This window comes from Apium graveolens, chromosome 6 (genome assembly GCF_009905375.1).
Source record: "Apium graveolens cultivar Ventura chromosome 6, ASM990537v1, whole genome shotgun sequence".
Lineage (NCBI taxonomy): Eukaryota > Viridiplantae > Streptophyta > Magnoliopsida > Apiales > Apiaceae > Apium > Apium graveolens.
The window spans coordinates 264923306-264948371 of NC_133652.1; the positions used below are offsets into that span (position 1 = coordinate 264923306).

At 39.2% G+C, this 25066-nt stretch overlaps 1 protein-coding gene and 2 non-coding genes across 5 annotated transcripts; 1 reads left to right on the forward strand and 2 right to left on the reverse strand.

Moving 5' to 3' along the window:
• Positions 1 to 3836: 3836 nt before the first annotated feature.
• LOC141669275 (small nucleolar RNA R71) lies at positions 3837 to 3943 on the reverse strand. Its single transcript, XR_012553563.1, has one exon. It is a non-coding gene; the product is annotated as a small nucleolar RNA R71 (small nucleolar RNA).
• An 8975-nt stretch (positions 3944 to 12918) lies between these two features.
• LOC141669218 (small nucleolar RNA R71) lies at positions 12919 to 13025 on the reverse strand. Its single transcript, XR_012553509.1, has one exon. It is a non-coding gene; the product is annotated as a small nucleolar RNA R71 (small nucleolar RNA).
• An 8933-nt stretch (positions 13026 to 21958) lies between these two features.
• Positions 21959 to 24860, forward strand: LOC141664129 (uncharacterized). Of its 3 annotated transcripts, XM_074470026.1 has the most exons (4): positions 21959 to 22124; positions 23269 to 23375; positions 24333 to 24510; positions 24620 to 24860. In XM_074470026.1, exons 3-4 carry the CDS (start codon positions 24334 to 24336, stop codon positions 24710 to 24712), a joined length of 270 nt encoding a protein of 89 aa, XP_074326127.1. In that variant the 5' UTR covers positions 21959 to 22124; positions 23269 to 23375; position 24333; the 3' UTR covers positions 24713 to 24860. The 3 variants fall into 3 exon arrangements, with proteins under 3 accessions (XP_074326127.1, XP_074326126.1, XP_074326128.1); XM_074470025.1 differs by lacking the exon at positions 23269 to 23375 and having other exon boundaries at positions 21963 to 22124; XM_074470027.1 differs by lacking the exons at positions 21959 to 22124; positions 23269 to 23375 and adding an exon at positions 22396 to 22464.
• The last annotated feature ends 206 nt before the right edge of the window (positions 24861 to 25066 follow it).

A 25066-nucleotide genomic window follows, 5' to 3' on the forward strand; every position in this document is an offset into this window, starting at 1 on the left:
ACTATCATTTGCTTGATCATTTCAGGAGTTATAGAAGACTGACCAAAATTAGGAGCATTTGTAGATCCAACTGAGGCGTTGTAGGCAGTTCTAGATTTCTTTGGAGGCCGAATGACACAATCGTTGATATATGGCTCCTCTTCTTACAATAATTGAAGAATTTTTTAGTGCAATTTAAAATAACATGTCCAAATTCTTTACAACTATAACACGGGATGTTACTCATATCTTTTCCAGCTCTATTCCTTCCTTCCTTGGGCAGCGTAGGAAACTGAAATTGGAGCAATATTATAAGCTTTTTGCTCGATGAAAGTTTGTGTCACAAGTTTTTGTTCATCACGAAGGAGTTCACTTATGTAGATGTCCATTAAAGGAACCGGTTCCTGTTGATGAGATTGGATTTGATATGCTCAAAATCTCCTCTTAATTTTATTAAGAATTGGTCAAGTTTGCTAGTCTCGTGCATACTTTGGATAACTAGTCCTTCAGAAGGCATATTGTCATAGACAATATGAGTGTATTCCCTCCATACATTCTCAAAAGAAGAAATAAACTCTTGAATTGTCATGCTCCCTTTATTAAGTTATTATAACTCAAGCTCTAATTGAAAACTTCGGGCTGGGTTACTTTGGTTGTAAACTTTTTTCAAATAACCCCACATATCTTTAGAAGTCTTGTACGGCCTGAGAATGAGAATCATGGAGGGTTCCATACTCCTGAGAATATAAGAATTATTGGAGCATCCTTCGCGTTCCATTTTGTAATTTACTCCTTTTCTTTGATGTCAGGTACATAAATTATTCTATCAATATAGCCTCATAATTCTTTTCCATTTACAAGAATTTCAAATCGGAAGGCCCAAGCAGAATAGTTTTTCTCATTAAATCAAACCATAAAGATATCAGATCGCTCTAATGACATGATTTAAGTAGAAACGAGAACCACGAGATGAATTCCAAGAAAGATTTAAGAAGAAACGAGAACCACAAGATGAATTCCAAGAAAGACGAAGTAAAAAACCATAAAGATTTTTGAAAGCAGAATAAGAAATACAATAGCAGATTTTTACAAGCTCTGGTACCATGACAAAGATACAATAAAATACTATGAATTCTGATGTCTATTACATACAAACAAGCTCCTGTATTTATAGGTACAGAAGAGCTAATTACAACTACAAATTAGCGACCAAATCCCTTAATATCAGCCTAACAAATCCCTTGAAATCAGGTTCTAGTTCAGCCTATAAAAGCAGCTTAACACAACTATTATCAATGCAGATTTACAGCTACGATCTATGCAAATTTACAGCTTTTGATATACACTAAGGCTCTGTTTGGGAGTGTTGTTGAAAATTGTTGTGTTGTGAGAAAAAGTGATGGTTGAAAAAGTGCTGTCAGAAAAATTAGATGACTGTTTGGTATTTTTTTTAATTTATGTGAGATATAATATATAAAATAATATTTTTGAGAAGGTTTGATGGTGAAACTGATAGCTACTTTCTGCAAAAGCTGAAAACAGCTTTTTCCAAAAGCATGGGGGACGTGTTTTTGCTAATAGCAGCTTTTAGACGAAAAGCAATTTTCCGAACAGCAGTTTTTAGAATTTACCAAACACCATTCTGACATTTTCTCAGCAAAAAGCTGTTGTAACTGTTTGTAACATCAATACCAAACGGAGCCTAAATCTTTGTTAGAATAATATTCACATTGACATGCAGGAACTGATAAGTGGCATTTTATACCACTTAGAACGTCTTATAATAGCTTAAATTGATGTCTTAAAATCAAGTATTTTGTGTATTTGATGCGTTTTTCTAGTGTTTATGCATTTCAGGGTATTAATTGCATTTCTGGAGAGATTTCATCAAGAATAAGCCTTGGCATGTGTTTGACATTGCAAGTGGAAAGATAGGAGCAGAATGCAACAAAGATTTGGAGCAGAAACAACGCATTTTTCCAGAAGGGGTCTGAGCGCCCGCTCAGCTCTGCTGAGCGACCGCTCAGGAAGCTGAGCGCCTGCTCAGGAATGCTGAGCGGCCGCTCAGGGACGAAATTTTAGAATAATTATTTTGGACTCCTGGTTCTGTTTAACTTCCAACTTCTGAGTTAGCTGGGTTTTATGGGACTCCTATATAAGTAGTTTTCAGAGACGTTTCACATAGGTTTGATCGTAGTATTAATCAAGGAGCGAGGAGATAAGGAAGAAGACCGTTTTAGCACACCGCAACGAAGAGGAAGCATATTTTCTTGTGATTCTTTATTTTATTGTAATAATGGATGCTAGTTTTCTTTACTTTGAACCTAATTACTCTTTTGACGTACTCTGGTTTAATATAAGTAGTTATTTAATTATTCTCGTGTGTTATTATCATGTTTTCATATGAACCCATGGTGACGATGAGTTCTATCATGGGCTAATCGTGATCATGGGGTCGTAACGGAGTTACTATGGAATTCTTTAGTTAGTTGTTTAATACCTAAATGTGTGATGATTGTATGATATCTAGTATTGGTTGTGCTTATTCGTCTTATGTGCGTCGCGAACATATAATATAGGGTGTAAATCTCTTGTGAAGCGAAGGTGGATCTTGAGATTTAGAACTTGCCATGCTAGCATAGATTCATGTATGTGTATGCATGATTAGTGGGTAACTCTAACCATTTTATTTGCCCTGTGTAATCAAAAGGAATAACTTGTGCTTAAATCGTTATCTTATCAATTTCTGTAGACATATAGGGACTCAACATAATTGATGCATATTCAACTTCTATCTTAATTGTGGATGCTTGGTAGAATGGTATTAGTACAATGAAAGTTGGCTTTTATCAGTTTTGTGTTGTTCGATTAATATCATCATTGCTGCATGCAAAGGGTAATAACAATGATTATTGAAGGAAGTAGTAATGAAGTTGTGATCTCATGTGTGTTTTAATATTATTAATTCAAGTGTCAATTAAGTACTTAATTCTCGTAGTTAATTGTAGTTAATAATTAGTTAATCAAATCTAAGTGTTATTGTCTTAACATTGAGAAGTAATCATACATTGGTGAGTGAGTGTTAATTGAACATAATTAGTTTGAGTCTCTGTGGGAACAAACTAGAAAGTATTCTATATTACTTGCGAACGCGTATACTTGCGTGTATTATTAGCACGTATTTTCGCCGTAACAAGTTTTTGGCGCCGCTGCCGGGGACTCGGTGTATTTGTTTAGTTTATGTACTTACCATCAGTGGTCATTAGGACTCAGTGATTAAGACGTGTTACTTATTGTTTCCGGTTGTGTTTCAGGTACTTTAGTGAGCATTTATGCAAATACGTTCTCGTACTCGTAAGAGGACTTTAGATACGGCTGAGGAGACAGACGAAGTTCTTGATATTCCGGAGAAGATAGATTTTGAAGATTCGGATTCAGGAAGTGAGCAGAAAGAGCCAGTAATCATGGGTGATCGTATAGTTCCGGCAGATCCAGCTCTTATGGACTTTTCTCGTCCTAAAATTGATGACATTTAGTCTAGCATCATACACCTGGCTATTGAGGCCAATAACTTTGAAATCAAGCTGGGCACTATTCAGATGGTGCAGAATTCCATTTCTTTCGGAGGTGCTACGACTGAAGACCCCAACATGCACATAAGGAATTTTGTCAAGATATGTTGTACTTTCAAATATAATGGTATGATTGATGAGGCTATCAAGCTGAGGCTTTTCCCATTCTCACTGAGGGATAAAGCTAAGGACTGGTTACATTCTGAACCAGCTGGGTCTATCACTACTTGGCAAGATCTTGTACAAAAGTTTCTGGTGAAGTTTTATCCAATGACGAAGACAGCTGCTATGAGGAGTGCTCTTACTCAGTTTGCGCAACAGCCTACAGAATCCATGCGTGAAGCTTGGGAGCGCTACAAGGAGATATTGAGAAAGTGTCCACATCATGGAATGCCTGATTGGATGGTGAGCACTGGTTTCTATAATGGTTTGGGGGCCCAATCTCGGCCCATGCTCGATGCAGCAGCTGGAGACGCCTTGTGGGCCAAAAGTTATACTGAGGCTTATAATCTTATTGAGACTATGGCTGCAAATGAGCATCAAAACCCAACTCAAAGGATGATGCCTGGGAAGGTAGTAGTTATTCTGGAAGTTGATGGAGCTACAGCTATTGCAGCGCAGCTCCAAGCGCTATCTTTGAAGATCGATTCTTTAGCCACCTATGGAGTCAATCAGATAGCTATGGTCTGTGAGCTTTATGCAGGTTCTCATGCTACGGATCAGTGTTCTTTTGTTAATGAATCTGTTTAGTATGTGAACAATTATCAGTGACCGCAGCAGCCTGTGCCAGCTACTTATCATCCTAACAACAGAAATCATCCAAATTTCAGCTGGAGTAATAATCAGAATGCTATTCAGCAACCATATCAGCAAGGCGTAAGTAAACAGTTCAATCCACCTGGATTCCAGCAACCACAACATTATGCTCAAAGGCAATCATATCCTCAACAAGGAGGTGAAGCACCACCCTTTAGTGCTGATTTTGAGGAACTTAAGCTGTTGTGCAAAAGTCAAGCGGTTTCTATCAAGACCTTGGAAAATCAAATCGGTCAAATAGCCAATGTAGTGCTCAATCATCAACCTGGCACACTTCCCAGTGATACTGAAGTACCAGGCAGGAAGGAAGCTAAAGAGCAAGTTAAGGCTATCACCTTAAGGTCTGGAAAAGTTGCTGATGCTGAAAAAGCAAAAGACGGAGAAGCTGAAGTTGGTGATGAAGAAGCTAAGCAACGGGAGAAAGCGGCGGAACCAAGGAAGACTACTGTTGAACACACTCTGCCTGAGGGTAATACAGGGGATAAACAGCTCTATCCTCCACCACCTTTCCCTAAGAGATTGCAACAATAAAAGCTGGATAAGCAGTTTGGTAAGTTTCTGGAGGTGTTCAAGAAACTTCACATCAATATACCTTTCGCTGAGGCTCTGGAGCAAATGCCTAGTTATGCGAAATTTATGAAGAGTATTCTTTCAAGGAAGGTGAAACTGGACGACCTTGAGACCGTTGCTTTAACGGAAGAATGCAGTGCTGTGCTGCAGCAAAAGTTACATCCAAAGCTTAAAGATCCAGGTAGCTTTACCATTCCTTTCATCATTGGCAAGTTGTCTTTTGACAAGTGCCTTTGTGATTTGGGAGCAAACATCAATCTGATGCCGTTGTCGATCTTCAAAAAGTTGAATTTACCTGATCCAAAGCCCACCTACATGTCTCTATAATTAGCTGATCGTTCTATTACATACCCACGAGGCATAGTGGAGGATGTGCTAGTAAAAGTGGATAAGCTCTTCTTTCCTGCAGACTTTGTTATTTTGGATTTCGAGGAAGATAAGAAGATTCCCATAATCTTGGGGAGACCTTTCTTGGCTACAGGCCGTACTTTGATAGATGTACAGAAAGGTGAACTTATTATGAGGGTGCAGGATCAGAATGTGACATTCAATGTATTCAAAGCAATGAAATTCCCTACAGAAGACGAGGAGTGCTTAAAAGTGGATTTGGTTGATTCTGCGGTCACTTCAGAACTTGATCATATGCTAATGTCTGATGCATTAGAGAAAGCCTTAGTGGAGGATTTTGACAGTGATGATGAGGATGGCAATGAGCAAATACAATATCTAAATGCTTCTCCTTGGAGGCGAAAGCTAGACATGCCATTTGAGTCTCTTGGTAATTCAGACCTCAAAAATGCTGAAGGAAAGCTCAAACCATCTATTGAGGAAGCACCTACCTTGGAGCTTAAACCATTGCCTGAACACTTGAGGTATGATTTTTTAGGTGATGCATCTACTTTACCTGTTATTATTGAATCTGACCTTTCAGGTAGTGAGGAGGACAAGCTCCTGAGGATCTTGAGAGAATTCAAATTGGTTATCGGATGGACTATAGCAGACATCAAAGGGATCAACCCTTCGTACTGCATGCATAAAATTCTGCTAGAGGAAGGTAGTAAGCCGACTGTTGAGCAACAACGAAGACTTAATCCTATCATGAAAGAAGTGGTGAAGAAAGAAATTCTGAAGTGGCTGGATGCAGGAATCATTTATCCTATTTCTGACAGTTCTTGGGTGAGCCCCGTGCAATGTGTACCTAAGAAAGGAGGTATTACTGTGGTAGCAAATAAGAAGAATGAGCTCATCCCCACTCGAACAGTCACAGGATGGAGAGTATGCATGGACTACAGAAAGTTGAACAAGGTCACGAGGAAGGATCACTTCCCTCTTCCATTTATTGATCAGATGCTTGACAGGTTGGCCGGTCATGAGTATTATTGTCTTCTGGATGGTTATTCGGGGTATAATCAGATATGTATTGCACCAGAGAATCAAGAAAAGACTACCTTCACTTGTCCATTTGGCACGTTTGCTTTTCGCAGAGTTTCGTTTGGCTTATGTGACGCACCTGCCACTTTTCAGAGATGTATGATGGCTATATTCTCTGATATGATTGGAAATAACGTCGAGGTGTTCTTGGACGACTTCTCCGTCTTTGGACATTCGTATGATGAATGTTTGAATAATCTTCGTGCAGTACTCAAAAGGTGTGTGGAAACTAATTTGGTGCTCAATTTGGAAAAATGTCACTTTATGGTGCGTGAAGGCATTATTCTTGGGCATAAGGTCTCTAGCAAGGGTCTTGAGGTAGACAAAGCCAAGGTGAGAGTTATTGAAAATCTTCCACTACCTATTTCTGTGAAAGGAATCCGTAGTTTTCTTGGTCATGCGGGTTTTTATCGGCGTTTCATCAAGGACTTTTCGAAGATATCTAAGCCGTTGTGTAACTTGCTTGAGAAGGATGTGCCTTTCAAATTTGATGATGAATGCTTTACGGCATTCGAGACTCTCAAGAAGAGTTTGATAACTACACCAGTTATTACAGCACCTGATTGGACAGAGCCTTTTGAGATGATGTGTGATGCGAGTGATTATGCGGTGGCGCAGTTCCTGGGCAGCGCAAGAATAATCTCTTTCATGTGGTCTACTATGCTAGCAAGACCTTAAATGGAGCTCAAATGAACTACACCACTACTGAGAAGGAGCTCTTGGCTATAGTCTTTGGTTTCGAAAAATTTTGATCTTATTTGCTTGGGACAAAGGTGATAGTGTTCACTGATCATGTGACCATTCGCTATTTGGGTTCCAAGAAGGATTTGAAGCCTAGACTCATTCGTTAGGTGCTCTTGCTACAGGAATTTGAGTTAGAGATCAAGGATCGAAAAGGTACTGAGAATCAAGTAGCTGACCATCTCTCTAGATTGGAGAATCCCGAGTCTACTTCACATGATAAGACATTAATTAACGAATCTTTTCCGGATGAGCAGTTGTTCACGGTTTTGGAGAATCCCGATTCTACTTCACATGTCTTTAAAGCTCGATGAAGCTGTTTGGGCTTACAGAACAGTATATAAGACTCCACTTGGGATGTCCCTGTTTTAACTTGTGTATGGTAAGGGATGTCATTTACCTGCGGAGCTTGAGCATAAGGCCTATTGGGCGTTGAAGAAGTTGAACCTGGATCTAGATACAGCTGGAAAGAAGCGAATGCTTCAGCTAAATGAACTTGATGAATTTCGACTCCAAGCGTACGAGAACAACAAAATGTACAAGGAAAAAGTGAAAAGGTGGCACGACAGGAAGTTATATCCTAAGTCATTTGTGCCGGGGCAGCAAGTTCTTTTATTCAACTTTCGTCTCCGACTTTTTCCTGGAAAGTTGAAATCAAGGTGGTATGGACCTTTTATTGTGAAAACTGTGTTTCCACATGGAGCGGTGGAGATTTTTGAGAATGATCCGGACCAAGTATTCAAGGTTAATGGTCAGCGTTTGAAGCATTACTATGGGGACACGACAAACCGGGAAGTGGTTAGTGCCGTTTTATTGTCAACTTGATTAAGGTACCCTACGTCAAACTAATGACAAAAAAGAAGCGCTTCTTGGGAGGCAACCCATGATTTGTTGTTACAGGAACCCTTAGAAGTTAGTATCCTATCCAAAACCACAAAAAATTCAGAAAAACAGGGCAAGGAATTTTTTTTTCCAGAAGACCCCTGAGCGCCCGCTCAGCTTTGCTGAGCGACCGCTCAGGGCCCGACTGGAAGAATTTTTTTTTAAGTCTTATAAAAATCCAAAAAATCTGAAAAATCCAAAAATAAAACACAGCCCCATTACCCACGAATTATCTTCCCATTACCCACGTTTTTACCCCTCAAACCCACTCTTAATCAAATTTTACCCTAATCTCTACCCTATATATACATACAATTATTCCATATACTTCCCCATACACTTTCAAACCTTAAACTCTCTCTCATATTCAAAAATACAATTCTTAAACACTTTTTCTCAGTTTCGATTGCACCCAAGAGATCCAGGACTATTGATAGCAGCAGCACTGTTCCTACTGCTGATTCTTCGAGGGGTACTGCTGCGAGGCCTCGTTTGTTTGATAGGGCTGCTAATGAGGATTATACAAGGCCTCTGGGCAAGCCGATTTTGAAGGAGAGGGGATTCTTACCATCGGGGATGGATGGTGAGTTGTTGCCAGTGATTGCTGAGAAGGGTTGGATTGCTTTTTGTTAGTCACCGGAGGTAGTTCCGATGAGCATTGTTCACGAGTTCTAAGCGAACGCGAAAGCTGAAAAGAATGGGTTTTCTGTTGTGCGGGGGATGACGGTGGATTATCATCCTGAGGCGATTCGCCGTGTGATTGGGCAGCGACAGAGGAAGCCCACGGAGGAGAATTTTAATGAGAAGACTGCTGAGGATTTTGAGTTGGATTTGATTTGTGCTACTCTCTGTAGGCCGGGCACAGTTTGGACCTTCAAGACTGGGACTAACGAGTATCGCCATTTTCCGGCGATTGCGATGAATAGGTATGCCTGTGCATGGAATGCGTTTATTTGCGCTACTATTCTTCCTACTTCAGATGCACATGAGGTCACAGTTGAGCGAGCATAGTTGTTATGGGGTATTTTGAATGAGGAGTACTATGTGGACCTTGGTGAGTTCATCTACCAAGGAATTCTGAAGTTTTTGAGGGGAGCTAAGCACATGAACATCCCTTATGCATCTACGGTTACAAAACTTTGCCGAGCAGTGGGAGTTCAGTGGCCGTCTCACGAGCAGTTGCAGCTGCCGGCCGCTCCTATTGTCTCCGGGACTTTGAATGCGATGCAGAAGTGGACTGGTGGAGAGCCCGAGGAGCATGGGTTGGGTTATCATCTTCCAGGAGGGCGTCCAGTACGCGTTGCTACTATGGCGAGACCAGGGCATGATGAGGCTGGTTCTCCTAAAGCTCAGGAGGGTGCTGGGATGGATGATGCCCAGTATAGGAGGCTGTCGAGGAGGATGGATGCCATATACGAGACACGGAGCAGGTTTACTAAGGAGCTCACCCTTGCGCTTGGGACTGCTTTTAGAGGCCTTGGAGCTGATATCCAGTAGCCAGTTTTTAGTGAGGACTCTGCATATCCCCCTCCTGATACTCCACCCTCTGAGGGTGATGATGATGATGATGATCTCTCCAAGCAGGTATACCTTGTGTTCCTTTCTACTACCTTCACTGGGGACAGTGAAGATTTTAAGTTTGGGGGTGGTAGTTAAGGAATATTTTGTGTGTGTGTCATATAGTTGCATATTCATGATAGTTTAGTTCATATAATTGCATATTTTTGCCATATAGTTATTTATTTATTTATTTATTTATTTATAGCTTTATTTATCATGTCATGTAGCTCATGCATATACCATGATCCCTTTTGCGTTGCTTTGCCAATTGATTTGTGATGTTGATGCGAGTGTAGTGATAGCGTTAAAGTGATATTGAGTCTTGTAGGTTGACATGCATGCTAGAAACACTTGTAATTTCACTAAGTCTTAGAGAATGCTTAAGGACTAGATTGTTGTTATGGTTTGATGGTTTTCAAGGTTAATATATTGATTGTGCTTAGAATTTATAATAGGGTCTTAGTGATACAAGGCATGAAAAGAAAAATTGAAGTAAAAAGTGGAATTCATTGCTAATTGTGGCTAGGCGTCAAATGGCTAGTAGCCGGCTCGTATTTTTAGGAGAGTAGTCTAGGGTTGAGCAAGATGGAGCGAAATGCACTTGCTCAGAAATTTTGAAAAAAAATATATAAAAAAAGAAAAAAAATAGAAAAAAAAGAAAAAAAAAAGAAAAGAAAAAACATTAGAGAGTTAATGCATAATTGATCACGAGTGGGCTCTTTGGTATTCGAGTTATTAAGTTCTTAGGGGACTTTGTGCCTAGTGACCTAAGGCTTTTATAGTCTGGGATCCGCTAACCTAACGTTCGCTACATGGATGCCATTGTATAAGTCTTTTGTGGACCTCACTCATTGCATGGTCAAATAAACATTTGTTTGTTGTGTTAAATAAAAAGCATGATTCCGTAATAAGCTCCAGTAATCTTGAAGTGTTATAAGTCATTTTGTGCCTAGAATTTTATTCTTCGTATAATCATGTGATTACCTTGAGGATAGTCGAGTTATGATAATTGATCTAGTTTCGAAGCATATCTGTTAAGCATCCACACACACCACGTTTCCGGCTGTATGTTAGTTTGCATGATTTGATTGATCTTTATTCGCCTAAATTGCATTTGTTGAGATGCCGTAAGTTGGTTGGTTTGGTCGTAGTAAGGGGGATCGCTGTATTTCATATAGATTGCATTCATGCATGTTTTTGTTTTATATTTGAGTCTGTGACGCTTGAGGACAAGCATCGATTTAAGTTTGAGGGTGTGATAAGTGGCATTTTATACCACTTAGAACGTCTTATAATAGCTTAAATTAATGTCTTGAAATCAAGTATTTTGTGTATTTGATGCGTTTTTCTAGTGTTTGTGCATTTCAGGGTATTAATTGCATTACTGGAGAGATTTCATCAAGAATAAGCCTTGGCATGTGTTTGACATTGCAAGTGGAAAGATAGGAGCAGAATGTATCAAAGATTTGGAGCAGAAACAGAGCATTTTCCAGAAGGGGTCTGAGCGCCCGCTCAGCTCTGCTGAGCGACCGCTCAGAAAGCTGAGCGCCCGCTCAGGAATGCTGAGCGGCCGCTCAGGGACGGAATTTTAGAATAATTATTTTGGACTCCTGGTTCTGTTTAACTTCCAACTTCTGAGTTAGCTGGGTTTTATGGGATTCCTATATAAGTAGTTTTCAGAGACGTTTCACATAGGTTGGATTGTAGTATTAATCAAGGAGCGAGGAGATAAGGAAGAAGACCATTTTAGCACACCGCAACGAAGAGGAAGCATATTTTCTTGTGATTCTTTATTTCGTTGTAATAGTGGATGCTAGTTTTCTTTAGTTTGAACCTAATTACTCTTGTGACGTACTCTGGTTTAATATAAGTAATTATTTAATTATTCTCGTGTGTTATTATCATGTTTTCATATGAACCCATGGTGACGATGAGTTCTATCATGGGCTAATCGTGATCATGGGGTCGTAACGGATATACTATGGAATTCTTTAGTTAGTTGTTTAATACCTTAGTGTGTGATGATTATATGATATATAGTATTGGTTGTGCTTATTCGTCTTATGTGCGTCGCGAACATATAAGATAGGGTGTTAATCTCTTGTGAAGCGACGATGGATCGTGAGATTTAGAACTTGCCATGCTAGCATAGGTTCATGTATGTGTATGCATGATTAGTGGGTAACTCTAACCATTTTATTTGCCCTGTGTAATCAAAAGGAATAACTTGTGCTTAAATCGTTATGTTGTCAATTTCTGTAGACATATAGGGACTCAACATAATTGATGCATATTCAACTTCTATCTTAATTGTGGATGCTTGGTAGAATGGTATTAGTACAATGAAAGTTGGCTTTTATCAGTTTCGTGTTGTTCGATTAATATCATCATTATTGCATGCTAAGGGTAATAACAATGACTATTGTAAGAAGTAGTAATGAAGTTGTGATCTCATGTGTGTTTTAATATTATTAATTCAAGTGTCAATTAAGTGCTTAATTCTCGTAGTTAATTATAGTTAATAATTAGTTAATCAAATCTAAGTGTTATTGTCTTAACATTGAGAAGTAATCATACATTGGTGAGTGAGTGTTAATTGAACATAATTAGTTTGAGTCTCTGTGGGAACGAACTAGAAAGTATTCTATATTACTTGCGAATGCGTATACTTGCGTGTATTATTAGCGCGTGTTTTCGCCCTAACAAGTTTTTGGCGCCGCTGCCGGGGACTCGTCGTATTTGTTTAGTTTATGTACTTACCATCAGTGGTCATTAGGACTCAGTGATTAAGACGTGTTACTTATTATTTCCGGTTGTGTTTCAGGTACTTTAGTGAGCATTTATGCAAACACGTTCTCGTACTCGCAAGAGGACTTTAGATACGGCTGAGGAGACAGATGAAGTTCTTGATATTCCGGAGAAGATAGATTTTGAAGATTCGGATTCAGGAAGTGAGCAGAAAGAGCAAGTAATCATGGGTGATCATATAGTTCCGACAGATCCAGCTCTTATATACTTTTCTCGGCCTAAAATTGATGACATTCAGTCTAGCATCATGCACCCGGCTATTGAGGCCAATAACTTTGAAATCAAGCTGGGCACTATTCAGATAGTGCATAATTCTGTTTCTTTCGGAGGTGCTGCGACTGAAGACCCCAACATGCACATAAGGAATTTTGTCGAGATCTGTAGTACTTTCAAATATAATGGTGTGACTGATGAGGCTATCAAGCTGAGGCTTTTCCCATTCTCACTGAGGGATAAAGCTAAGGACTGGTTACATTCTGAACCAGCTGGGTCTATCACGACTTGGCAAGATCTTGTACAAAAGTTTCTGGTGAAGTTTTATCCAATGACGAAGACAGCTGCTATGAGGAGTGCTCTTACTCAGTTTGCGCAGCAGCCTATGGAATCCATGTGCGAAGCTTGGGAGCGCTACAAGGAGATATTGAGAAAGTGTCCACATCATGGAATGCCTGATTGGATGGTGATCACTGGTTTCTATAATGGTTTGGGGGACCAATCTCGGACCATGCTCTATGCAGCAGCTGAAGGCGCCTTGTGGGCCAAAAGCTATACTGAGGCTTATAATCTTATTGAGACTATGGCTGCAAATGAGCATCAAAACCCAACTCAAAGGATGATGCCTGGGAAGGTAGCAGGTATTCTGGAAGTTGATGCAGCTACAGCTATTGCAGCGCAGCTCCAAGCGCTGTCTTTGAAGGTCGATTCTTTAGCCACCTATGGAGTCAATCAGATAGCTATGGTCTGTGAGCTTTGTGCAGGTTCTCATGCTACGGATCAGTGTTCTCTTGTTAATGAATCTGTTCAGTATGTAAACAATTATCAACGACCGCAACAGCCTGTGCCAGCTACTTATCATCCTAACAACAGAAATCATCCAAATTTTAGCTGGAGTAATAATCAGAATGCTATTCAGCAACCATATCAGCAAGGTGTAAGTAAACAGTTCAATCCACCTGGATTCCAGCAACCACAGCATTATGCTCAAAGGCAATCATATCCTCAACAAGGAGGTGCAGCTCCACCCTCTAGTGCTGATTTTGAGGAACTTAAGTTGTTGTGCAATAGTCAAGCGGTTTCTATCAAGACCTTGGAAAATCAAATCGGTCAAATAGCCAATGCAGCGCTCATTCATCAACCTGGCACACTTCACAGTGATACTGAAGTGCCAGGCAGGAAGGAAGCTAAAGAGCAAGTCAAGGCTATCACCTTAAGGTCTGGAAAAGTTGTTGATGCTGAAAAAGCAAAAGACGGAGAAGCTGAAGTTGGTGATGAAGAAGCTAAGGAACGGGAGAAAGCGGCGGAACCAAGGAAGACTACTGTTGAACACACTATGCCTGAGGGTAATACAGGGGAGAAATAGCTCTATCCTCCACCACCTTTCCCTAAGATATTGCAACAACAAAAGCTGGATAAGCAGTTTGGTAAGTTTCTGGAGGTGTTCAAGAAACTTAACATCAATATACCTTTCGCTGAGGCTTTGGAGCAAATACCTAGTTATGCGAAATTTATGAAGAGTATTCTTTCAAGGAAGGTGAAACTGGACGACCTTGAGACCGTTACTTTAACGGAAGAATGCAGTGCTGTGCTGCAACAAAAGTTACCTCCAAAGCTTAAAGATCCAGGTAGCTTCACCATTCCTTGCACCATTGGTAAGTTGTCTTTTGACAAGTGCCTTTGTGATTTGAGAGCAAGCATCAATCTGATGTCGTTGTCGATCTTCAAAAAGTTGAATTTACCTGATCCAAAGCCCACCTACATGTCTCTACAATTAGATGATCGTTCTATTACATACCCACGACGCATAGTGGAGGATTTGCTATTAAAGGTGGATAAGCTCTTCTTTCCTGCAGACTTTGTTATTTTGGATTTCGAGGAAGATAAGAAGATTCCCATAATCTTGGGGAGACCTTTCTTGGCTACATGTCGTACTTTGATAGATGTACAGAAAGGTGAACTTGCTATGAGGGTGCAGGATCAGGATGTGACATTCAATGTATTCAAAGCAATGAAATTCCCTACAGAAGACGAGGAGTGCTTAAAAGTGGATTTGATTGATTCTGCGGTCACTTCAGAACTTGATCATATGCTAATGTCTGATGCATTAGAGAAAGCCTTAGTGGGGGATTTTGACAGTGATGATGAGGATGGCAATGAGCAACTACAATATCTAAATGCTTCTCCTTGGAGTCGAAAGCTAGACATGCCATTTGAATCTCTTGGTACTTCTGACCTCAAAAATGATGAAGGAAAGCTCAAACCATCTATTGAGGAAGCACCTACCTTGGAGCTTAAACCATTGTCTGAACACTTGAGGTATGCTTTTTTAGGTGATGCATCTACTTTACCTGTTATTATTGAATCTGACCTTTCAGGTAGTGAGGAGGACAAGCTCCTGAGGATCTTGAGAGAATTCAAATTGGCTATCGGATGGACTATAGCAGACATCAAGGGGATCAACCCTTCGTACTGCATGCATAAAATTCTGCTAGAGGAAGGTAGTAAGCCGACCGTTGAGCAACAACGAAGACTTAATCCTATCATGAAAGAAGTGGTGAAGAAAGAAATTCTGAAGTGACTGGATACAAGAATCATTTATCCTATTTCTCACAGTTCTTGGGTGAGCCCCGTGCAATGTGTACCTAAGAAAGGAGGTATTACTGTGGTAGCAAATGAGAAGAACGAGCTCATCCCCACTCGAACAGTCACAGGATGGAGAGTATGCATGGACTACAGAAAGTTGAACAAGGCCACGAGGAAGGATCACTTCCCTCTTCTATTTATTGATCAGATGCTTGACAGGTTGGCCGGTCATGAGTATTATTGTCTTCTGGATGGTTATTCGGGGTATAATCAGATATGTATTGCACCAGAGGATCAAGAAAAGACTACCTTCACTTGTCCATTTGGCTCGTTTGCTTTTCGCAGAGTTTCGTTTGGCTTATGTGGCACACCTGCCACTTTTCAGAGATGTATGATGGCTATATTCTCTGATATGATTGGAAATAACGTCGAGGTGTTCATGGACGACTTCTCCGTCTTGGGACATTCGTATGATGAATGTTTGAATAATCTTCGTGCAATACTCAAAAGGTGTGTGGAAACTAATTTGGTGCTCAATTTGGAAAAATGTCACTTTATGGTGTGTGAAGGCATTATTCTTGGGCATAAGGTCTCTAGCAAGGGTCTTGAGGTAGACAAAGCCAAGGTGGGAGTCATTGAAAATCTTCCACCACCTATTTCTGTGAAAGGAATCCGTAGTTTTCTTGGTCATGCGGGTTTTTATCGGCGTTTCATCAAGGACTTTTCGAAGATATCTAAGCCGTTGTGCAACTTGCTTGAGAAGGATGTGCCTTTCAAATTTGATGATAATAGTTTGACGACATTCGAGACTCTCAAGAAGAGTTTAATAACTACACCAGTTATTATAGCACCTGATTGGACAGAGCCTTTTGAGATGATGTGTGATGCGAGTGATTATGCGGTGGGCGCAGTTCCTGGCAGCGCAAGAATAATCTCTTTCATGTGGTCTACTATGCTAGCAAGACCTTAAATGGAGCTCAAATGAATTACACCACTACTGAGAAGGAGCTCTTGGCTATAGTCTTTGGTTTTGAAAAATTTTGATCTTATTTGCTTGGGACAAAGGTGACAGTGTTCACTGATCATGCGACCATTCGCTATTTGGTTTCCAAGAAGGATTCGAAGCCTAGACTCATTTGTTGGGTGCTCTTGCTACAGGAATTTGAGTTAGAGATCAAGGATCGAAAAGGTACTGAGAATCAAGTAGCTGACCATCTCTCTAGATTGGAGAATCCCGATTCTACTTCACATGATAAGACATTAATCAACGAATCTTTTCCGGATGAGCAGTTGTTCGCGGTTCAGGAGGAAGAGCCATGGTTCGCAGATATTGTGAATTATATTGTCAGCAATATAATGCCTCCTAATATGAATACAACTCAAAAGAAAAAGTTTATGCATGAGGTGAAGTGGTATATGTGGGATGAACCGTATTTGTTTAGACAGGGAGATGACCAGATCATCAGGAGATGTATCCCATTCTGTGAGACGGAGGGGATATTACGAGACTGCCACTCCACAGTTTTTGGTGGACATTATGGTGGTGAGAAGATGGCAGCTCGTATTCTGCAAGCAGGTTTTTTCTGGCCTACTTTGTTTAAGGATGCTCATCAGTTCGTTTTAAGGTGTGATCGTTGCCAAAGAGTGGGAAATCTTACGAGAAAGGATGATATGCCGTTAAATGTGATGCCTGAAGTAGAGGTCTTTGATGTTTGATTTCATGGGGCCATTTGTCTCATCCTGTAATAATCAGTACATCTTGCTGACAGTCGATTATGTCTCAAAATGGGTAGAAGTCAAAACTCTACCGACGAATGATGCAAAGGTAGTGTTGAATTTTCTTCATAAGCAGATTTTCACAAGGTTTGGAACGCCACGAGTAATCATAAGTGATGAAGGGTCGCATTTCTGCAACCGTAAGTTCACTTCTATGATGCAGCGCTATAATGTGAATCATCGTGTTGCTACTACCTATCATCCGCAAATGAATAGAGAGATCAAGTGCATTTTAGAGAAGGTTGTTTGTCCGTCAAGGAAGGATTGATCTTTAAAGCTCGATGAAGCTGTTTGGGCGTACAAAACAGCATATAAGACTCCACTTGGGATGTCCCCGTTTTAACTTGTGTATGGTAAGGGATGTCATTTACCTGCGGAGCTTGAGCATAAGGCCTATTGGGCGTTGAAGAAGTTGAACCTGGATCTAGATACAGCTGGAAAGAAGCGAATGCTTCAGCTAAATGAACTTGATGAATTTTGACTCCAAGCGTACGAGAACAACAAAATGTACAAGGAAAAAGTGAAAATAAGGCACGACAGAAAGTTATATCCTAAGTCATTTATGCCGGGGCAACAAGTTCTTTTATTCAACTCTCCTCTCCGACTTTTTCCTGGAAAGTTGAAATCAAGGTGGTATGGACCTTTTATTGTCAAAACTGTGTTTCCACATGGAGCGGTGGAGATTTTTGAGAATGATCTGGACCAAGCATTCAAGGTTAATGGTCAGCATTTGAAGCATTACTACGGGGACACGGCAAACCGGGAAGTGGTTAGTGCCGTTTTATTGTCAACTTGATTAAGGTACGCTACGTCAAACTAATGATGAAAAAGAAGCGCTTCTTGGGAGGCAACCCATGATTTGTTGTTACAGGAATCCTTAGAAGTTAGTAACCTATCCAAAACCACAAAAAATTCAGAAAAACAGGGCAAGGAATTTTTTTTTCCAGAAGACCCCTGAGCGCCCGCTCAGCTCTGCTGAGCGACCGCTCAGCAAGCTGAGCGACCGCTCAGCAAGCTGAGCGACCTCTCAGGGCCCGACTGGAAGAATTTTTTTAAGTCTTATAAAAATCCAAAAAAATCTGAAAAATCCAAAAATAAAACACAGCCCCATTACCCACGAATTATCTTCCCATTACCCATGTTTTTACCCCTCAAACCCACTCCTAATCAAATTTTACCATAATCTCTACCCTATATATACATACAACTATTCCATATACTTCCCCATACACTTTCAAACCTTAAACTCTCTCCCATATTCAAAAATATAATTCTTAAACACTTTTTCTCAGTTTCGATGGCACCCAAGAGATCCAGGACTATTGATAGCAACATCACTATTCCTACTGCTGATTCTTCGAGGGGTACTGCTGCGAGGCCTCGTTTGTTTGATAGGGCTGCTGATGAGGAGTATACAAGGCTTCTGGGCAAGCCGATTTTGAAGGAGAGGGGATTCTTACCATCGGGGAGGGATGGTGAGTTGTTGCCAATGATTGCTGAGAAGGGTTGGATTACTTTTTGTTAGTCACCGGAGGTAGTTCCGATGAGCGTTGTTCGCGAGTTCTATGAGAACGTGAAAGCTGAAAAGAATGGGTTTTCTATTGTGCGGGGGATGACGGTGGATTACCACCCTGAGGCGATTCGCCGTGTGATTGGGCAGCGACAGAGGAAACCCACGGAGGAAAATTGAAATGAGAAGACTGCTGAGGATTTTGACTTGGATTTGATTTGTGCTACTCTCTGTAGGCCGGGCACAGTTTGGACCTTCAAGACTGGGACTAAAGAGTATCGCCATTTTCCGGCGATTGTGATGAATAGGTATGCCCGTGTATGGAATACCTTTATTTGCGCTACTATTCTTCCTACTTCAGATGCTCATGAGGTCACAGTTGAGCGAGCATAGTTGTTATGGGGTATTTTGAATGAGGAGTACTATGTGGACCTTGGTGAGTTCATCTACCAAGGAATTCTGAAGTTTTTGAGGGGAGCTAAGCACATGAACATCCCTTATGCATCCACGGTTACAAAGCTTTGCCGAGCAGTGGGAGTTCAGTGGCCGTCTCACGAGCAGTTGCAGCTGCCGGCCGCTCCTATTGACTCCGGGACTTTGAATGCGATGCAGAAGTGGACTGGTGAAGAGCCCGAGGAGCATGGGCTGGGTTATCATCTTCCAGGATGGCGTCCAGTACGCGGTGCTATCATGGCGAGACCAGGGCATGATGAGGCTGGTTCTTCGAGAGCTCAGGAGGGTTCTGGGATGGCTGATGCCCAGTATAGGAGGCTGTCGAGGAGGATGGATGCCATGTACGAGACACAGAGCAGGTTTGCTCAGGAGCTCACCCTTGCACTTAGGACTGCTTTTAGAGACCTTGAAGCTGATATCCATTGGCCAGTTTTTGGTAAGGACTCTGCATATCCGCCTCCTGATACTCCACCCTCTGAGGGTGATGATGATGATGATGATCTCTCCGAGCAGGTATACCCTGTGTTCTTTTCTACTACCTTCATTGGGGACAGTGAAGATTTTAAGTTTGGGGGTGGTAGTTTAGGAATATTTTGTGTGTGTGTCATATAGTTGCATATTCATGATAGTTTAGTTCATAAAATTGCATATTTTTGCCATATAGTTATTTATTTATTTATTTATAGCTTTATTTATCATGTCATGTAGCTCATGCATATACCATGATCCCTTTTGCGTTGCTTTGCCAATTGATTTGTGATGTTGATGCGAGTGTAGTGATAGCGTTAAAGTGATGTTGAGTCTTGTAGATTGACATGCATGCTAGAAATACTTGTAATTTCACTAAGTCTTAGAGAATGCTTAAGGGCTAGATTGTTGTTATGGTTTGATGGTTTTCAAGGTTAATCTATTGATTATGCTTAGAATTTATAATAGGGTCTTAGTGATACAAGGCATGAAAAGAAAAATTGGAGTAAAAAGTGAAATTCATTGCTAATTGTGGCTAGGCGTTAAATGACTAGTAGCCGGCTCGTATTTTTAGGCGAATAGTCTAGGGTTGAGCAAGATGGAGCGAAACGCACTTGCTCAGAAATTTTGAAAAAAAAAATATATAAGAAAAAGAAAAAAAAAAGAAAAAAATGAAAAAGAAAAGAAAAGAAAAAACATTAGAGAGTTAATGCATAATTGATCACGAGTGGGCTCTTTGGTATTCGAGTTATTAAGTTCTTAGGGGACTTTGTGCCTAGTGACCTAAGGCTTTTATATTCTGGGATCCGCTAACGTAACGCTCTCTACATGGATGCCATTGTATAAGTCTTTTGTGGACCTCACTCATTGCACGGTCAAATAAGCATTTGTTTGTTGTGTTAAATAAAAAGCATGATTCCGTAATAAGCTCCAGTAATCTTGAAGTGTTATAAGTCATTTTGTGCCTAGAATTTTATTCTTCGTATAATCATGTGATTACCTTGAGGATAGTCGAGTTATGATAATTGATCTAGTTTCGAAGCATATCTGTTAAGCATCCGCACACACCACGTTTCCGGCTGTATGTTAGTTTGCATGATTTGATTGACCTTTATTCGCCTAAATTGCATTTGTTGAGATGTCGTAAGTTGGTTGGTTTGGTCGTAGTAAGGGGGATCGCTGCATTTCATATAGATTGCATTCATGCATGTTTTTGTTTTATTTTTGAGTCTGTGACGCTTGAGGACAAGCATCGATTTAAGTTTTCTTTACTTTGAACTTAATTACTCTTGTGACGTACTCTGGTTTAATATAAGTAGTTATTTAATTATTCTCGTGTGTTATTATCATATTTTCATATGAACCCATGGTGACGATGAGTTCTATCATGGGCTAATCGTGATCATGGGGTCGTAACGAATTTACTATGAAATTCTTTAGTTAGTTGTTTAATACCTTAGTGTATGATGATTGTATGATATCTAGTATTGGTTGTGCTTATTCATCTTATGTGCGTCGCGAACATATAAGATAGGGTGTTAATCTCTTGTGAAGCGACGGTGGATCTTGAGATTTAGAACTTGCCATGCTAGCATAGGTTCATGTATGTGTATGCATGATTAGTGGGTAACTCTAACCGTTTTATTTGCCCTGTGTAATCAAAAGGAATAACTTGTGCTTAAATCATTATGTTGTCAATTTTTGTAGACATATAGGGACTCAACATAATTGATGCATATTCAACTTCTATCTTAATTGTAGATGCTTGGTAGAATGGTATTAGTACAATGAAAGTTGGCTTTTATCAGTTTCGTGTTGTTCGATTAATATCATCATTGTTGCATGCTAAGGGTAATAACAATGACTATTGAAGGAAGTAGTAATGAAGTTGTGATCTCATGTGTGTTTTAATATTGTTAATTCAAGTGTCAATTAAGTGCTTAATTCTCGTAGTTAATTGTAGTTAATAATTAGTTAATCAAATCTAAGTGTTATTGTCTTAACATTGAGAAGTAATCATACATTGGTGAGTGAGTGTTAATTGAACATAATTAGTCTGAGTCTCTGTGGGAACGAACTAGAAAGTATTCTATATTACTTGCGAACGCGTATACTTGCGTGTATTATTAGCGCGTGTTTTCTCCCTAACAGGAACGTAAAAATGAGTTAGAATTTTACTTTAAGGAGATCAATGAGATCTATGATTATATGGCTACAGCCTACATATATTAAAGCAAAAGAGTTAAAGATGTCTAATAATATTTGTCAGTTGCATAACTCTAGTCTACTTGAGGGGATGCACAAAGGTACTACCAATAAAAATAAGCCAAGACCATGTATCTGCAGGGTCAAAAGACAATTATATATAAGAGTTTTTAAAATATATTTGAAAATTCATGTAGGGTATAGGTTTATGGCTAAGTTGATTGGTTGTTATGTTTTAGTCAAAGAGTGTTTGGAGAACATCTAGTTGGCTAAAACTTTCAAACCTGTTGGGCGTTTCCGTTAAGTCAACTTAAATGGGCTTAAGCCCATAACCACTTATACCGGACTGTTTGGACGGCAGCTTACTGGTAAGTAGTAAGTAGTTGATATGGGATAAGCCCATAAGTAAAAAGTACGTGACCTGTACTTTTCTTCCTTCACTTATCCCATCTCTCCCATCTCTCCCATCTCACTTCTCTCCCATCTCTCCTCTCTGTTTATGCGCTCAAATTCCGTCCGATCTCTCTACACTTCCTACTTCGAATCTCGTCAAGGTATCTCCCCTCTATCCTAGTCCTGTATGTGATTTACTGATTGCTGGTATTTATTGGATGTCGGAGTCAGTTTCTTATAGTTGTATATGTTACTTATCAATATATGCTGGATGATTTTACAGTTTTTAAGTTCACCCAGCTTAAAATAACAAGAGTAGGGATTTTCATTGTCCTGTGAGGCAGTGAAATCACAGTTTTTCCTATTTCCTTTTTGGTGTCAAATATAGGTCGGTTTGCTTTCATTATGGCAGGGGAGAATGCTTTTTTAATGGAAAGATCCAAGTCCCCTGTTAGGTTTTTGGATATACATTGTCTGCAAAGTTTTCTGTTGAACAGAAAGGTATAAAAATTTGTCTGGTATTTATTACCAGACATTAGCCCTTTAATTGTTCTCGTTCGTAATCGTTATGTCAGTCATTTCTCTGTGTTTTGTTGTTTTCTTATCAAGGAAGAAGTATACTCCATCATTCTTATATATGTCGCTCATTTGTGCCTGCAACTACATGACTACGCCCAACTACAGTACATGTTTATGTTTTCTGGATTCTTAGATATGCACTTTTTTATCTGAGTTACATAAATTATTATGAAAGATATAAAGCTAGCAGAAGGAGGAAGTATGTCAATTTAATTGTGCATTCCTATATTGAGGATTGAGATCCATATCTGAAGTAAGTTTCTGTACATTTTTTTGTTACATTCATCCTGATGTCGTACTTGGCACACATTACATTCTATCACCAAATGTATATTCAAAGTCAAAAATTGGAGATGGTAGTACCTTGGTCATCCGTACAGGTGTGGTCATACATACAGGTGTACTTATTTTGTTAAAACTATTAGCGCCACTAATTTTCAGAAATAGTCTCTTGACCATTAATAGTTTTATGTACACCTTGTCATGCTCCTTTACTGCTTGTATCCTGGTCATAGTTTTATTTAGTTTTAGGTGCTTAAAGACTTCGGCTTAATTGCAGACTGGAGCCTCTTTTACTGCTTGTATATTGTTGACACCTAAGAATTGTCTCTCAGTGCCTATAGCTAATATTTTGAATGCTCAGACTTCAATATATCATAATTCTTTTCCTGCCATAGGTTAATATATTGTTTTTGAATAGTATTTACTTAGAAAATTAAATTGTAGTGACAGCGCATTTCGCATAGCCGAAAGAGAAAGTTACATTCCGCCGGATTCTACTACAACAACTAATGAGAGTCGAGAGATTGAGATAGATAAAACTGACAATGACGGTAGGTGGATTGCGCTGCGTAATAGTATTGCTAGTAGTACTCATAATAGAGCATAAATGTTATAAATGTTGTAATCTCTCAATCTATTTGTTTGGGCATTGTAATAATTAAATAAAAAAATCCATTTTAATTAAATTAAATATTTTTATATTCAATAAATTATTATTAAAATTTTTTAAAAAATATAACTTATAAGTTATTTTACCAAACACCCCACTTTACTTATAAATGAAACATCCAAACACCAAAATTAACTTATATGTTAAAAACTACTTATTACATATATATCATTTATTGCACTTAAGTCATAAACTACTTATTTTAAGATTTCCCAAACGGGTAGCCTCTCACGCTGCATATCACAGACAAATGTACATAGGCTGTTAATGTATTGTTACAAGTTTAGTTGTCATCTAATTCTCAAAACATACAAGGACATTAAGAAATAATACTTAACATAAAATGCTATTACTCGTACCTATTTCAGTTTTGTTTGAGTTTCCTACAATATTAAATGTGTTAGGTGTTAAATTATTATAAGTGATTTTTTAATTAGAATTAATTTATTGTGAGAGGGTTCTAAAATAAGGTATATAGTGGTTCAATCAATTCTAGAATGTCCCGGGACTCTTAAAATGGCAAAGCTATGCAGAAGTTCTACAAATATTTTGATGTCAAGGGAAAAATATATGTTCTAGGACTTGCTAGGATTATAAATTGATTTAAAGTGGTGCTTCCTATTATTAATAATTTAATATTATTCTAAAAATGTATTAAATTCTATTGCTAAGAAGTATAAGAAGAGTGAGATATTGTATTGGTAGTATACCTCCTTGAAGCCATCTACAAGAGGCAGATGAAGGGTCTACCGTTGCCTGGCTTCTCTACCGTTTGTAATATCATATTATTCTGTTTATTGCTGTATTCATTCCAGTTACTATTTTCATTTTTCCATAGAATGGAGGCGAAAAAAGAGCAACCATCTGCTGCTGCTTCTACACCAGTCAGCACATCATGTAGAAAGAAGAAATCTGAAGAAGCAACATTCTTAGAAGACGTGAAGGATCATATTGACGAGTTCATTCATGCTTCAATGGAGGAACATGCAACTTGCTTTAAGAAAACTGTCAAAAAGGTTAGGTTCTCTCTTCAACTTTCATAGTTACGGATTCTCTACACTACACAGTTTCACAATTAAAATTTGTCGTTTAACTTGTTGAATGATCTTTGGAATCTTTTTTTAGATGTTTGGAATGTCAAAAATCGTTGCCGAAAGGAACTCTGAAAGTAAGAAAGTTGAAAGTTCTCTCCCCCTTCGGACAACTGTTGCTGACTAATACTAAATGCCAATGCAGTAGTCGTCTAATGGTAGAATAAGCTTGGTATTAACTAAAATAAGCACATGGTCTACTTGATTTTGTAGAGACTAGAGACTGAGATTTATATATATGAATATTATGTCCTTTCATGAGTGTGTGTAAAGCATTCTGGAGCCGGAGTTATTAGAATGAAGATTTTCTGTTTAAAGCCTTTAGTTTCTTGATCTTGTGTCGCATCAGTGTTGCTGTCAAGGTATGTGCTGCTATTGCTAGCTTAATGCCCGCGCGGAACACAAATTAGCAGAAAGAAATTTAATTATAGTTACAAGAATAATACTTGATGACTTATTAGCAAAGATAAAAATCGTTTTA